This window comes from Furipterus horrens, unplaced genomic scaffold, assembly GCF_987537825.1.
Source record: "Furipterus horrens unplaced genomic scaffold, mFurHor1.1.pri manual_scaffold_8, whole genome shotgun sequence".
Lineage (NCBI taxonomy): Eukaryota > Metazoa > Chordata > Mammalia > Chiroptera > Furipteridae > Furipterus > Furipterus horrens.
In genome coordinates, this window is record NW_028327178.1 from 70,446,410 (window position 1) to 70,463,787 (window position 17,378).

General features: G+C 41.2%; 1 protein-coding gene across 1 annotated transcript in view; it reads right to left on the minus strand.

Moving 5' to 3' along the window:
- Positions 1-17,378, minus strand: part of SLC24A3 (solute carrier family 24 member 3) — a 610,095-nt gene that overhangs the window by 140,118 nt on the left and 452,599 nt on the right. The window contains exons 5-6 of the mRNA XM_090285998.1: positions 7,819-7,903; positions 7,416-7,519 (exon numbers count right to left, since the gene is read on the minus strand). Coding sequence (XP_090142124.1) covers positions 7,416-7,519; positions 7,819-7,903 — 189 coding nt within the window. The remainder of the gene's footprint in view (positions 1-7,415; positions 7,520-7,818; positions 7,904-17,378) is intronic.

Below are 17,378 nucleotides of genomic sequence, written 5' to 3' on the forward strand. Positions count from 1 at the left end.
GAGTCCTTGCCAGGACCTTCCTTGAGGGCACAAGGGGGGATGGACAGGGAAAAGAAACTACCAGGGAACAGCGAGGGAGACAGCCTAGGGAGATAGGACTGGAGCATGGAGAGGGTGTTGTTTATGCTGCCTGGCCCAGCTTCCCAGGATGGGCTGCTTCTTGCCCAAGGCCAAATATGGTCCAAGAATCTGAACCAAGAGGAGCCTGCAGATGGCTGCTCTTCTGATTCAGTTGGTTTGGACTTGGGATGCGGATATACCTTCTAACTAGGTCCTCCCAAGGCAGGCGGCCTACAGATGAAACTGGGAGAAACTCTATTTTACTGGAATGTGATAAAATCCAGGACTACTCCAGCTGGACCTGACCTTCACTTTGACTTACTATTGCACCACAGATTCTCCTCTCCTGCTACTCACTGGATCAAATATTAAGGCACCCTGCTTTCTGGGCAACGCCTTCCCTTGCACCTGCCCTCTTGATTTTTTTTTCCTCCATGGTCACTCGTTCTCTTCTTTGCACCTTCCTTTCTCTCTCTAGGGTAGACGGCAGGCACTCAGAGCCTATTTTCAGGCTTGGCAACTGGTAGTGTGTGGTTTTTGGTCTTGCCTGTCCTCAGACTCCAGCCTCCAGCGTCTTGGGGAAACTGGATGCTTTTCAAAACTGGAACAAAGGTGATGTGTTGTGTTTTGTCTGGGGGACAGTAAGCCAGGAATCAAGGCGTACAGGATAAACTGGGTGGTCCATGGGTCTCTTGCTGTGTTTATTAGCCTGACTCCTCCATCTGTGTGGTAGAATACAAGCCCAGTGGTAAATGATGCCTTCTGATTATAAGAGAAGCTCAGCATTGGCTGGGCCGAGTACTTCTACCATTCATCATGAGTCACCACCATTGTTTATATGTCCATTTAAAAAAATTTCCTCTAAGAATTTTGTATATTTTATTTTATTGCACTTTTCCATTACCATTTATCCTCCTTATACTCCCCCCACCTGCAATTCCCACACTGTAGTCTATATCCATGAGTCTTTTTTCCTCATTGCTCCATCCCTCCACCCCCTAACTCCCCAGAGCTGTCATCCTGCTCTCTATCTACGAGTCTGTCTCTATTTTGCTTGTTAGTTCAGTTTCTTCATTAGATTTTACATGTGAGTAAAATCATATGGCATTTGTTTTTCTCTCACTGGCTTACTTCACTTAGCATAATGTTCTCCAGGTTCATCCACACTATCACAAAGGGTGAAATAGTCTTTTTTATAGCCGAGTAGTACTCCATTGTGTAAGTGTCCCATAGTTGTCTTATTTACTCATCTACTGATGGAAACTCATACCTTTATAGTCAATTAACATCTGATGGAGGAAGCAAGCACATAAAATGGGCTAAAGATAGTTTATTCAATAAATGGTCTTGGTAAATTAAACTGATAAGTGCAGAAAAATGAAACTAGACCACCCTATACCCCACACAAGAATAAATTCAAAGTGGATTAAAGACTTAAGTAGTAGACCTGAAATCATAAAATTCCTTAAAAAAACAGAGGCAGTGAAATCTCAAGTATTGCTCATAGCAATATTTTGTCTGATATATCTCCTCAGGCCAGGGAAACAAAAGAAAAAAAATAAACAAATGGGACTACATCAAACTAAAAAGTTTCTGCACAGGAAAGAAAACCAATGACAAAATTAAAAGACCACCCAATGAATGGGACAACATATTTGCTGATACATATGACAGGGGCTAATATCAAAAATTTATAAAGAAGTTACAAAACTCAACACCAAAAAAACATACAATCTAATTTAAAAATGGACAATGGACCTGAACAAACACTTCTCCAAAAAAGACATACAAATAGCCAATAGGCATATGAAAAAATGCTCAACATCATTAAGCATCAGAGAAATAAAAACCAAAACCACAATGAGATATAACCCCACACCAGTCTGAATGGCCATCATCAATAAATCAACAAACAACAAACGCTGGCAAGGATGTGGAGAAAGGAAAACACTTTTGCGCTGTTGGTGGAAGTGCAGATTGGTGCAGCCACTGTGGAAAGGAGTATGGAGATACCTCAAAATATAAAAAATGGAATGCCCTATGACCCAGCAATTCCGATTCTGGGAATTTATCTGAAGAAACCCCAAACACTAATTCAAAAGAACATAAACACTTCTAAGTTCATTGAAGCGTTATTTACAATCGCTAAGATATTGAAGCAACCCAAGTGTCCACTCTTTGCATTGCTCCAGATGCTACACTCAATACCCCTAAAGAACAAATAAAAGCTAAGAATAATCTTAATAATGCAATAACAATATCTGGAGATTTTGAAATCATAGGGAGCCTATGTGGAAAGAGAATGGATTTTATAGTCAGCAGATGCGAGCTCAAATCCAGGCTTAACCACCTCATTGTAGTCTTACTGTTCCCCAGGTACCAATTTTATTGTCTGTAAATGATGATGATACTATTTTAAAACACAGTGTGTATAGTTCTACAAATATTTATAAATCATCTAGTGTGGTGCCTATACACTGGAGATTAATAAATGGTAGCTGTTGTTATTTTTGATATATAACTTCTATTTGGTTTTTCTTATTTTTTTCATTTCTCTGCTGCAATTACCCATCCCTTCAGTTAGTCTTCCCATATTTTCCTATTTAAGATAAATTCTTTTCTGCTAATTCCTGTATCTGGATCACCTATGGTTTGTTTTGTTAGTGTTTTTCCTTGGTTATAAGTCCTATTTCTGTCTCTTCACAGGTTCTATAGCTTATTATTGCATCCTGGAAATTATGTATAAAAGAACAATGAGAGTTAAAGAATAATGTTGTTTTCTTCCTCATGTTTTTCTCTCATCAGTTGGCTAAAGTGAGGAGGTAATTATTTCAATTTCAGCAAGGGTTCATATGAACGGGACGGGTAGCACCTCACTTCTGGCCAGCCCAACCACTGACCCCTGGCTTCCTAAGGAAGGGTGAGTCTCCCAGTTTTTACTAGATTTTGATTGGGAATTCCATGTAACCCCTTGGGATTCTTCAATTTTAGGTATCAGGAGAATGTGGCAGATGGGGCAGATGGAATGATTTCTTTTCCTTACCCATTCTACTTTCACTTCCATTATTCTTAGCAAATTTGGAGATGGTAGAGAGAACTGCAGTATTAAGAAAATTATTATTGCACTTGATTAGTCTTTCAGACTCCAATAAATACTATCATCTCTATCGCTGCCAATAGCTCAGTTGGCTTTGTGTCCACCCAGTAGAGTTCTGGGTCTTGAGAAGCCTTCTGCTCTCTGCACCCAGATATGCCAGGTCTCACAGCTCACATACGAAGAGCTCCTCTCTCTGGAATTCAGTTCATCAGACTTCTCTTAGCTCCATTTTTCTTTGATAGTCCCATATATAAGAATAATATTTATGCTATCCAGACTTTTTTGGTGCTCCCATGAAAGCTAAAGTTTTCTGTGTCCTAACCGAAAGCAGAAAGTGCCTAGAATTGTAGCTGTTATTTTTAACATTAGAGAAAATTCCCTAAGTGCAAAATATCCTGGTCCTAAATAGTTAATAGTCAGCATGACAATAATGCTTGTGTTTCATGCAAGCTGGAGAGAGACCAGCCAGGTGGCTTATTTTTAAAGGCTTAGTCTTGAGTTTATAGCCAATGCTTTAGGGGCCCCATTCGTATCTCCTCACTTTTTACTCTTTCGGATCCTTTCAACTGCCAGCCCCTTTGTCTCTTTGCTTGGGGGGTTTCTCTGGGTCCCAAAGTTCACTCTGCCTGTGCCCAGCAATCTGAAATGTCAGGGAATTAATAATGATTCTCAGGAGCAGTCCTTACCCAATGATTGGTGGAAGTTGGTGGATAAAGACCCTAACTCCCTTCCCCTTGAATGAGACCACTTAGAGGCCCATGTTCTACACTGCCTCCCAGTGCCTTAGAAGTATATCTCAGCTTCCGCAGTGATAGTTTGCTTGCTAATACACTTTTCTTGGCTACTTTATCTTCCCTGTCTCACTTCCCCACTTCCTGGCTGGCATGTCTTGTGATCTCCTTTTAGATAAACTACTTAAACTTGGAATTTTTACTTTGACTCTCCTTCTGGGGAAACCTAACTGAAGGCAGGTTACAAATCAGATGTGCAACCAGGTTTGTATAAAGGGGCCAGCATGAACAGAAAGGCAAACCCAGCCAAGATTAGATGGACCTCGCCAGTGAACATCAGGCACATTTGGAGGATGCTAGGAGGGCTGATGTTGAAGCTCTTTATTTAAACTGGAGCCATCTGCTGGCCTGTAATAGCTGGGGTATGGAAGTCCTCATCTGGATTGCAGTTAAACTGTTTACTCTGTTTGTGGTTATGCCTTTAAAGCTTAACATGCTCTGAATGGTGGATTTAAAGTAATAAGTACATTGTTTTACAAAATTGAAATAAATTGGTGTTCTTTCGTTGTTGCTATTATTTTTTGTTTTCAAATAAAAAAAATTTTTGTAGCAGTAGAGCCCTATAAATATCTTTCGGGATGCCAAGAACCACTCTATAAACCACTTTCTAAGAAACAATTTCCTTCTTGTCCCATAAAAGTCCCCAAAGCACCTTAGGCGAACACCAAAGCACTGGCTATGTTTGCAAACTGCAAATACAGCAGACATTTAATTACATCAAATTCATCAAAACCCTAATTGAGACAGGAACTCAAACCTTACGGCTTAATTACTTTAATTTCAGATGGATAACAGACTTGGCCACGTGCAGCCCTTCATGCTGGAATATATTAGAGAGAGGCCCGCTGGCACTGACTGGCAATTCTCACAGCCAAATCAAAGTGTGGAGCAACTTAAGTAACACTAAGTAAGACCCGTGATTGGATTTATTAATCAGTTAAATTGCTGGAATGTGCTGCTGCAAAAGCTCCATTGCCTGGGAGCGAGGCTCAATATGCAAGGCACTGTTCATTTCTTACTGAGTTTTCTTTTCCTCCCACTGATCAGACTGCACAGAGGCATGGACCAGTACTCTGAGATGGTTCTTCTAATCAACATCTCCTCATTTGGATTTTCATTTAGAAGGTCTTCTCCCTGACCTTTCCTTTCCTTGCTGTGGGACATCCAGCTGCTCAACAAGTTAGTTAGTTAAATTATTGCAGTGACCTGGGGTGGAATGTGGAAGCAAGAAACCCCAGGGATTGCTATTCTGAGAACTGATAATGGTGTCTAACCTTTGTTAAGCATTTACTCTGTGGGAAATGTGCTGTTTGCTGAACATGTTGTTTCATCCCTATGGTGATGCTACGGGTTAGGTGCACTTATAAGCACTCTATTGACGAGAAAACCAAAGTTTAAAGAGGAGAAACAACTTGTCCAAGACTCCACAGCCAGTAAATAGAGTCAGGATTCAAACCCAGGCCAGTCTGATTCTTAAAACATCATTTTTCTCCTTCTGCAAAGACTGGGGATTTTACAAAGTCCTGAAGAAGAGAGCTGTGTGGCCTGGAATTCTCCAAATGAGCACAGGACAAGGAAAGACAGAAGGAATGGTTGACACCCAGAATCATCACATGGGTTACTCCTAACATTGTGGCTGATATTTCTCTCCATGATTCTTGCAGGGCTGTGAAATGAGTTTGGAAAAGACTTTCTGGAGGGGTAAAGTGACTGATACCAGCATTTGCTAAAGTTCAGAAAGCAATTGGCCTTTTAAGCAGGTGTTCTAGCAATGCCAGTGCTCAACTGCATTGCTGATAAATTATGAAACAAATGCATTCAAGCCAATTCTATGTAAATAGTTGTATGGCATTTACTAGGCATGTCCTAGTCATTTGTTTCATTTCCTTACATCATTTCTCCCTCTCTGGGCTCACTTTTGCATCAAGTTTCAGGTACAAATGACTAATGAACTAATGACAATACTAATAACGGCCAAGCTAATAATCCTACTGCTAATGGTGACAATGCTAATTAAGAGAGTGCTAATAGCAACAGGCTCTTCTGCAGGATGTGACTGTTCATCTCCAAACTCAGATGAGAGCCAGTGAAGTACAAATGGAAGTGAAGGCAAAGACAGAGACTTCTTTTGTATTAATTACATTTACAGGACCATAACGTGGGTCCACAAAATTTAAGACAAGAGATAATTGACCAGAAAGATGAAGAAAGAAAATATTCAGTCCAGCAAGTTGGGCAAAACTCAATAGCCACATGTGGACATAGCTGTGCCTTTTCAGAAGTAACTGTCCACCTATGGGCACTGAAGCTCACTCCTGATGAGATCAAGGTGTCCCTCTGCCTCTCACCCAGAAGCAACAAACTCACCGGGCTACCCAGACAAATAAACTGGCATGAAGAAGATGGAAGTAAAAAGCAGGCAGTGGAGAACAGCAATGGTATGGAAGAGTACATCCAGCTTTAGACACTCTCTAGTCTGCATTAGAGAGACAGGCAACGTCTGGTGCCCCGACTGGCTGACTGAATGATGGAAGGGCCTGGAAAAGAATGCGGGAGAAAATTTCAACCAGCTACTTCTATCAGGACCCTGTTTCCTCCATAGCAAGGGAGCTGGTTAAGATCACAAGGTACCTCAATACTGCAAGTGGAGCACCCTCGATGTGCTTCTAGAAGCCAGTTTTCCTAGAAGATACTCAGAATTCTGGCTGATAGGGGAGAGAGCTCAAAACTGTGTTACTTCTAAACAAAATTCCTGCCAAGAAACTAGGACATAAGAGTTGGCAGGATGCCTACAAAGCCCTGTTTACCACTGCAGTGTCATGGATACTGAAAAACCTCACACTTTGGTGACTTCAGGGTGTCCTTCAAAGACTTTCCAAAATACACACCAGAGTTCCTAAAGGATAAAGACCCTGTGACACCTCCTGGCAGTGGACTAGATAAAATGCAGGCATGCAAAGCCCCTCATGACCCCCAAAGTAAGCTAAAGTGAACATGTAAATAAAATGTTTGATGGCTGTAAAGAAAGACAGGGGTCCTAAACAGTAATGAATGTAAATTGTTTTTAGCAGAAAAAAAGAGCTGCGGCATTTCCTGTCTTCCTCTCTCCCTCTCTTATTTATTTTATTTCCATTGAGGCAAAACCATACCTAAAATTGTTTTAGATCTTCCAATTCAGATCAATAATATCAAAATGAGTGTAACACCTTCAGATTTATGGCACACATCTTCAGGCTGATTAATATCTTATGTGGGCCTGAGCACTCTATGTTCCATGAACACAGAGACCAAAGGATGGTGACTGAGAATTTCCAGGTCCAGTTGGACCAGTCTTCTGGGATGTGAGACCCCACGTCATCACTGCCAAAGACCACTGACTTCATGCTGCTTGTGCTCCTGCCAGACCAGCCTCTGCCTCACCTCCACGCCACCCCTCCACAGACCCCATCTTCTGTCATAACTCTTACCTGCCCAGCAAACAGCCCACAGACTCCGATGATGCACAGGATATTAAACACTGCTGAGCCCACAATGGTCCCAACTCCCACGTCGCCCTTGGTGATGAAGACACCTGAAACATAGACCCAACATCAGCCTGACCGTTGTGGCTGGTTGTATTCCAAGGTGTGTGCAGAGGAGCTTTCTTCAGTGTTAGACTGTTCACAGAGAATCTACAGAAAACAGTTGAGGATTGGAGGGAGCTTTCTAATCTGCACTGGGGACACTCTCCCACAGCAGCATTGGCATTGGGTCTGGGAAATGTTCATGAAAGTAAAAGCATTACTTTAATAAAATAATAATTAAAAACAACCACAGAGTCTTTGTCCTTTAGAGAAGGCAGGGCTGAGACATCTCCAGGTCATCACCTACCTATGACAGATGTGAATAGCTCTGGGGCCGAACTGCCCGCTGCCATGAACGTGGCCCCAGCTACATCTTCACTGAGGTGCAGGCGCTATGGAGAAGCAAGGACAAAGCACAGGTGAGTAGAATTCTTCCTGGGGACCCTGTGACTCCTAGGTCTCAAGTTGGGTCCTTCCTCCACCTCTTTCCAGAGTTCAGCCACTGCTGACTGAACTCCCTTACTGGGCCACAACTCCTCTCATTGTCCTCCTTGAGGAGCAGGAGCAGGGAGAGAGCTGAATGATCTAGGTGTCCCAAACCCCAATGTCCCCAGGGGCCGTGTAGATAACAGGGAGGAGTGAAGTGGGTATTTCCCTCCTTTCTAAAGTCAGCACCACTCAGTTCCCACTGAGCTGCCAAATATCTTTATTCTTAAATTAAATTTATTGGGGTGACATTGGTTAATAACAACATTATATAAATTTCAGGTGTTTATATTTAAATATCCCCTGGCTGGTTTGGCTCAGTGGATTGAGCGTCGGCCTGTGAGCTAAGTGTCGCTGGTTCGATCTTCCAGTCAGGGCACATCAGAGAAGGAAAACTCTGACTCCAAAAAACCTCCGTTGCCTTGCGGCATACCTCTTCAGGGGAAAGGCTAAGGGAGTAAACCCCGACAGAAAATCCGGAGCCGGAGTCCCTAAGGCGGTTTGACGTTGTAGTCAACACCGGCAACTCCTGTGGCGCACCTGAAACCAAGCTGTATTGACTCCGTCTTTCCCTTGGACCCTTCAGCTGCGAAGAGAGGGGGGGTCTGCTGCATGGGCAACAGCAGACCCTCCATATCACCCTGCCCAGGCTCTGTAGCTTCAGCTTCACTGGAGAGGACACTCCAGTGTCATCGCAAGATGTCGATTCAACACGGGAGGAGACAGATACCGTGTCACTCCCGAGTCGGACTGCACAGCCATTCTCGGCGGTGCAGATAGACTCTTAAGAAGCTACACCATCGTCTCTCGAGACGGACGGCTGCCGACGACGATGATATTTAAATATAACATCTATATACTCTATACGGTGTGCCTACCACCTAAAATCTAGTTTCCTTCCATTCAAATATCCTTACTTCTTAAGAGATGCCAAAAATCCACATTTTTAAAATGCACAATATCCTGAATTTTTCAATACCATGCCACTCTCAGGCTAAATTAGGCTCAAGATAATCAGCTTTTGAGCCTTGATTGTAAGAGACTGTGGAGGCCTTGGGGAAGGGGAAGGGTCACCCTTCTGAAACCCACTGCTCATCCTCAATGCAATCTTGAAAGTCTGGGGTAGGGAAAGTAAGGAGTGAGTGGAAAGTAAAGAGGCATCAGCTTGCCAAGATATTCTACACAAAAAACTCTCCAGGTCACCCTATTTGTTAATCCAGAGGTGCTGCAAGAAGACAAGACAAATACACATTAGAACATGGTTAGCATGTTTAGCTTTTCTGCTTTCAATCATGACTCAGAAAGTGGGCTGCTGATAGTCAGTAAATAGCCAGTTCCTCCTGGCATTCCAGCTAAGAGATGCTCCTCTTGAAGGACCCTCTTCCCAGTGGCACCAGCTACTGCACTTCCTTGCTCAGCCATAAAAGGGCAGCATGGCCTTGGTGTAGGCTACCGGCTCTACTGAGCAGCAACAGTCTGTGGCAGGACCCCTCAGGAAGTATTTTGATCTGGAATCCTGGGGTTCCTCACTCTCAAGTGAACAGCCAAACTTCACATGGAGTTCTGAGGAGATCCTATGATGGAGGTGCTGATACCTCAAGTTCAAATGTGTTGTTTTGAAGGCACCCTGGCAGCCTGTCTCACCAGGAGCAGGGAAGGTCACCTAAGGCAGAGCTCACACTCCTTGGGTGGTTTGCCAAGACATACCCTGAGCTGTGAGCCTTGCATTGCTGTGTCTTCTCCAGCTCAGGCTCCCAATGGGGCATTAGTTCTGGAGTCCACACCTTGGGATCATCTCCAGTTCATTTCTCTCCTTCACCCACTCAGTTGGCTTGTTCATCCATATCTCATTCTTTCCCCTCCTCTTTCATTCCTAATTCACCTCTGCCTGGCAACATATCACCAGATGCTTAGAATCAACATCAATGGGTCTTCGTGCTTCTAAACTCCTTCTATCTACCAGAACATAGTTGTCTAAAGCCTTCCCAGCTCCCTCCTGGGCACTAAACAACTCCTCATACCCTAAGCTGCCATTCTCCAGGCCCACTGTATGCCAATTCCAGCGCTGGGTTCCCCGATTGGTTCTATGTCTCAGACTCTTCTCTGCTAAAAAATATCATTCTTTGAAATGCTGAGACCCTCCCTCCCAGGGATGCTCCAATCCAGCCCCTGCGAAAGACTTTTCTTGACCCCCTCGATGAATGACCTCTTCCTCCCCTTTTCCTTTCTGCACTTTTGTGTCCCTGCACTTCATCTAGCCCCATTGTGGAATCACTCAGGAGCTGCACTGCACCCTACAGCTCTTAAATAGGAAGGACCAAGATGTATTTCATCTTGCTTCCTTTGGGTGTGCTTGCAGGTTCTACAGTTTCCTCAAAAAATAGTACACATCCTGACGATTGTATTAGGTTGTGCAAAAATGTTTGTTACTCTTTTTCCATAAAATAAGAGACACATTTTTGTTGATAATGGCTATTCTGACTGGTGTAAAGTGGTATCCCATTGTGGTTTTTATTTGCATCTCTTTGATGGCTAGTGATGTTGAGCATTCTTTCATATGTCTATGGACCCTCTGTGTATCCTCCCTGGAGAAGTGTTTGTTCAAGTCCTTTGCCCATTTTTTATTTGGGCTCTTTGTCTTCTTCGTGTTGAGATGTGTAAGTTCTTTATATATTTTAGAGATCAATCCTTTGTCTGAGGTATCATTGGCAAATATATTTCCCCATATGGTTGGTTCCCTTTTCATCTTGCTGAAGTTTTCTTTTGCTGAGCAGAAATTCTTTAGTTTGAGGTAGTGCCATTTGTTTATTCTTTCCTTTATTTCCCTTGCCTTAGGAGATGTATCAGTGAAAATATTGCTATGTGAGATATCTGAAATTTTCCTGCCTATGTTTTCCTCTAGGACTTTTACGGTGCTACGGCTTACATTTAAGTCTTTGATCCATCTTGAGTTTATTCTGGTATATGGTGTAAGTTGGTGGTCTAGTTTTATTTTTTTGCATGTCCCTATCCAGTTCTCCTAACACCATTTGTTGAAGAGGCTATTTTCACTGCATTTTATGTCCCTTCCCCCTTTGTCAAATATTAGTTGACCATATAAACCTGAATTTATTTCTGGGCTCTCTATTCTGTTCCATTGATCTAGTTGTCTGTTTTTTTGCCAGTACCAGGCTGTCTTGATCACAGTGGCTTTGTAGTATAGTTTGATGTCAAGTATTGTGATTCCTCCTGCTGTATTCTTCTGTCTCCAGATTGCTGTGGCTATTTGGGGTCTTTTTTGGCTCCATATAAATTTTTGAAGTATTTGTTCTAGGCCTGTGAAAGATGTCATTGGTATTTTAATAGGGATGTCATTGAATCTGTAAATTGCTTTGGGTAGTATGGACATTTTAATGATGTTGATTCTTCCCATCCATGAACATGGAATTTGCTTCCATTTATTTGTATTTTCCTTCATTTCTTTCTTCAGAGATATGTGGTTTTCTTTTTTTTTTATTAATGTGTTTTATTGATTATAATGTTATATTTGTCCCAATTTCCGTTCCCTCTTCTCCCCTCCACCCGGTGGCCCCCCTCCCTCCAGTTGTCCCCCCCTTTTAGACCATGTCCATTAGTTGTGCATATAGTTCTTCTCAACCTCTCTCTGTCTATTCCATTCCCTCCTACCATGATCCTTAATTCCTATATCATCTCCCTCCCTCTCCCCCTTCCCCCTCCCTGCTGACCTCCCCCCAATATGTTCCCCATACCTACAGTTCTTTTTCCACTCTCGTTGCCTGTTTAGTTTGCCTTTGTTACAATTCTCTAGCTTCTGTTGTTGTTTCTTGTGATGCAGTTTTCATTTTAGATTTCATAGTTTTGATGCTCCTTTTTCTAAACCAGTCCCTTTAACATCTCATATAACAGTGGTTTGGATCTAATGAACTCTTTCAGTTTTGTTTTGTCCTGGAAACACTTTCTCTGCCCTTCTATTCTGAATGACATTTTTGCTGGATAGAGTATTCGTGGTTGTAGGTTTTTGCTTTTCATTACTTTGAATATTTCTTGCCAGTCCCTTCTTGCCTGCAGGGTCTCCCTTGAGAAGTCAGCTGATAGTCTAATTGGGACCCCTTTGTACATGATTATTTTCTTCTCTCTTGCTGCTTTTAAGATTCTTTCTTTATCTTTAACTTTTGACATTTTGATTATAATGTCTTGTAGTGGTTCTCCCTGGGTCCAGTTGTTTTGGAACTCTCTGTGCTTCCTGGACCTGTAAGTCTATTTCCTTCCCCAAGTTTGGGAAGTTCTGCTTTATTATATTTTCACTTAATTTTTCAATTTCTAGTTCATCTTCTTCGCCCTCTGGCAAACCAATGATTCTTATGTTGGGCCTTTTATAGCTGTCCCAGAGGTTTCTGATCCTCTCATCATTTTCCTTGCTTCCCGTTTTTTCTCTCTGCACTGGTTGACTGTTCCTTCTCTGTGTTCTGGTTTGTTGATTTGAACTCTGGATTTTATTTCCTCACCATCTGTCTCATATGTGGTTTTGTTCCTTTCAGTATGAGTGTTTTTCGATTCTTTCTCATCTTTTTCCAGATCTTTCGTTAATCCTGTAAGCCACGTGATAACAATGGCCCTGAACTGAGCCTCTGACAGGTTTCTTATTTGTTCATCTGTCAGGTTCTTCATCTGTTGCCTGGTGAGCTGCGCCACCGGGATTTCTATAGTTGTCTGCCTCATTTTGACAGATGCGTTTTGTTTTCTTGGGCCGGCTATAGGGGGCAGTGCCTGTGTACTCGTCACGACCCAGTGACCGGCGGCAATCTGCAACCTTTTTCGCCGCGCTGTGGCCCTTTGTCATCACAACCCAGCGACCGGCGGTGGTCCAGCAACCTTTTTCGCCGTGCTGTGGTGCTTTGTGGTCACAACCCAGCGACCGGCGCCTATCCGCAACCTATTTCGCAGCGCTGTGGTGCTTTTTGTGGGGGCGGTGGTACAAGATGGATTCACACAGTTATTCTGCTAGGAGACCGGGATCCGTCCTCCCACCCTCTGGGCCTCACTGTTCAAGATGATGTGGTGGCTGCTTTCCCCAGCGTTGGGGTTGCAAGCTGCCGGGGTTCGACTGCAGCCAGGATTGTTCTCCCTGCCGCTGGGATTGTTCTCCCTGCTGCTGTCCCTGGTGCGACCGCAAACAGCACCACCCACTTTCGCTCTTCCTACCTGCCCAAATGGCGCCACTGGTTTATAACTTCATACGTTGGGCTTCCGTGTAGTTTTATTTTCTGGAATTTCTAGTTATCTTTTGTTTTGAAGTAGTTGTATTCCTCTCTAGTTGTAGAGGGAGACCGAGCGTGTCTGTCTAAGCCTCCATCTTGGCCGGCAGTCTATATGTGGTTTTCTGAGTACAGGTCTTTCATTTCTTTGGTTAAGTTTATTCCTAGGAACCTTATTTTTCTTGTTGGTATAGTAAGTGGGATTTTTTTTTGTTTCTATCTCTGACATTTTATTGTTAGTGTACAGAAATGCCTTCAATTTCTCAATATTGACTTTGTACCCTGCTGTTTTGCCAAATTCACTTATTATGTTGAGTAGTTTATTAGTGGAGTCGATAGGGTTTTCTATGTACACTACCATGTCTTCTGCAAATAATGACAGTTTTACTTCCTCTTTTCCAATTTGGATGCCTTTTATTTCTCTTTCTTGTCAATTGCTCTGGCTAGAACTTCCAACACTACATTGAATAGGAGTGGAGAGAGTGGACATCCTTGTCTTATTCCTGATCTCAGGAATGCTTTCATTTTTTGTCCTTTGAGTATGACATTGGCTTTGGGTTTCTCATATATGGCCTGTATTATGTTGAGGTATGCTCCCTCTATTCCCATTTTGCTGAGTATTTTCATCATAAATGGGTGTTGTACTTTATCAAATGCCTTTTCAGCATCTATTGATATGATCATGTGGTTTTTGTCTTTCATTTTGTGTATATGGTGTATTACACATATTAATTTACAAATATTAAACCATCCTTGCATCCCTCTGATGAATCCCACTTGATCGTGGTGTATGATCTTTTTAATGTGTTGCTGGATCCTGTTTGCCAATATTTTGTTGAGGATTTTAGCATCTCTTTTCATCAGCGATATTGGCCTGTAGTTTTCTTTCTTTGTTGTGTTTTGACCTGGTTTTGGAATTAGAGTAATACTGGCTTCATAGAAAGAGTTGGGAGTTTTCCCTCTTCTTGGATTTTTTTGGATAGTTTGAGAAGGGTAGGCATTAGTTCTTCCCTAAATGTTTTGTTAACTTCACCCATAAAGCCATCTCTTCCAGGGCTTTTGTGTGCTGGGAGTTTTTTGATTACTGTTTCAATTTTACTCTTTGTTATCGGTCTGTTCAGGCTTCCTACTTCCTCTTGATTCAGTTTTGGAAGATTATATGTTTCTAGAAATTTGTCCATTTCATTTAGGTTGTCATGTTTCTTACAGTTGTTTATAGTAATTTCTTACTAGTCTTTGTACTTCTTTGATATCAGTCTTGATTTCTCCTCTTTCATTTCAGATTTTGTTTATTTGGGTCTTCTATATTTTTTTCTTGATGAGCCTGGCTAAAGGCTTGTTGATTTTCTTTATCTTTTCAAAGAACCAGTTCCTACTCTTGTTGATGTTTTGAATTGTTTGTTTAGTCTCTATGTCATTTAATTCTGCTCTTATCTTATGATTTCCTTCTTTCTACTTGCTCTGGGCTTTGATTGTTGTTGTTCCTCTAGTTCTTGTAGCTGTAGGGTTTTATTTCTTATTTGAGATTCTTCTATCCTTTTCAGGTAGGCCTGCATTGCTATGAACTTTTCTCTCTGGACTGATTTTGCTGTGTCCCATAGGTTTTGGGTTGTTGTGTGTTCATTATTAGTTTCCAGAAACTTCTTGATTTCTTCATTGATGTTGTTGTTAACCCATTCATTATTTAATAGCATGTTATTCATTCTCCATGTGTTTGAATGTCTTTGAGTTTTTTCCTTGAGGTTGGTTTCTAGTTTCAAGGCATTGTGATCTGAGAAGATGCTTGATATAATTTCAATTTTCTTGAATTTGTTGAGGTTTGTTTTGTGTCCTACCATGTGGTCTATCTTTGAAAATGTCCCATGTGCATTTGAAAAGAATATATTTTGCTTCTTTGAGGTGAAAAGTTCTATATATATCAACTAAGTCCATTTGATCTAGAGTGTTGTTCAATGCCTCAATAACTTTGGTGTTTCTTTGCTTCAAAGATCTGTCTATCGTTGATAATGGGGTGTTAAAGTTCCCTACTATGAGTTTGTTGCTGTTGATATCCTTCTTGTAGTCTTCTAGTATTTTTCTTATATATTTCAATGTTACTCTTTGGGTGCATATATGTTTACCAGGGTTATATCTTCTAGATGAATTATTCCCTTAAGTATTATGAAATGTCCTTCTTTGTCTCTTTTTTGGCCTTTGCTCTCAGATCTGTTTTGTCTGATATAAGTATTGCTATCCCAGCTTTTTTTATGTCCATTTACTACTTTTTTTTTTCCATCCCTTCACTTTCAGTCTGTGTGAATCTTTGTTTTGAGGTGTGTCTCTTGTAGGCAGCATATATGTGGGTCATGTTTTCATATCCATTCTGCTACTCTATGTTTTTTGATTGGAGCATTTAATCCACTTACATATAAGGTTATTATTGACAGGTATTTATTTCTTTCCCTTTGTACCTGTGTTCCTCTTCCTCTCTCTCTCTCTTTTTTTTTCTTAAAGCATTCCCTTTAGCATCTCTTGCAATGCTGGTTTGGTGGATATGTATTCTTTCAGTCTTCCTTTGTCTGGGAAACTCCTTATTTCACCTTCCATTTTGAAGAAGAGCCTTGCTGGGTAGAGTAGTCTTTCTTTTTCATTGCCTGAAATATTTTTTGCCATTCCCTTCTGGCTTGTAGTGTTTCTGTTGAGAAATCTGTTGATGGTCTTATTGAAGCTCCCTTGTATGTTATTTGCTGTCTTTCTCTTGCTGCCTTTAGGATTCTCTCTTTGTCTTTGAATGTTGCCATTTCAATTATCATGTGCCTTGGCGTGGGCCTTTTTGGGTTCATCTTCATTGGGACCCTCTGTGCTTCCTGGACTTGCATGACTTTTTCTCTCATCAAGTTAGAAAATTTTTCTTTTATTACTCTTTCAATCATGTTTTCTATCCATTGCTCCTCTTCTTCTCCTTCTTGTATCCCTATAATTCTAATGTTGTTACATCTCATGTTGTCCTGCAATTCTCTTAAACCCTCTTCATTCTTTTTCAATTTTTTTTTTTCTGTATTGTCTGGAAATTTTTTCCTACATTTTCCTCTGCTTCGTTTAGCCTGCTTTTGATTGATTCTACTGTCTTCTACAGTTCAGAAATTGTATTCTTTGTTTCTTCCTGGTTTTTATTGATAGTTTCTATGTACTTTTTTATGCTGGTGTAGTTCTCAGTAAGTTTCTTGTAGCTTTCCTGGAGTTCTTCCTAGTTTCCCTGGAGTTGCTTCTAATTCCCCTGGAGTTTGTTGTAGTTTTCTTTGAGTTTGTCAAGTTCATTGAGCTTCTTTATAACCATTCTTTTGAATTCCATGTCTGATAGTTCATTTATGTCTGTTCCATCTATCACTCTTTCTGGGTATTCTTCTTTTCCTTTCATTGAAAGGTTGTTTCTGTGTCTCCCCATGTTGGATGCTTCTTGTTTGTTTTTGTTTCTTGTATTTGTCTTCTTTGATTTCCCACTTTTGTGATATGAGATTCTGTATAGGAGACCTGGGGGATTCAGTGGTGCAGTCTTTTTGATCTCCAGAGCTTGATGCTTGTGGGATGCCCTTTATGTCATTTGTTTAAGCTGTCTTGTTATATTTCATTTACTCTTTGTGGAGACTTCCCTCTGGCTAGTTGATTGAGAGTCACTCTGACCACCTTGTCTTGAGTTCTTTTTTGGAGATGCTGTTAAAACATAAACACACAACCCAGGCAAGAAACTCACACCCTCCAAATACCCCCCATCCATAATCACACTATCATTAGCAAATGAGCCACTATTAATATAGATGTAAAGAGGTTAAGACTATTACACTATATGAAAAATGGATAAGAGTTGTTTTAACTGATAGAGAGATGATTTTTGAGAGGGAAGATGGTAGAATAATAGTAGAAGCACATAGGGTCAAAGCTATGTGAGACAGTAAGTAGTATTTACAGTCTATGTTGAAAAAGGGAGTGAAGAATGCAGAATGAAGTGAGAAAGTGGAAGTGTATAGTATTAGGTTTATATAATACTTTTATGCTATATATTTAGTGCGAGAGGGAGGATAAACAAAACAGAAAAACAAACAAACAAAAATTAAAGAAGAATAGGAGGGAGAGAAGGTAGAAAACAGAT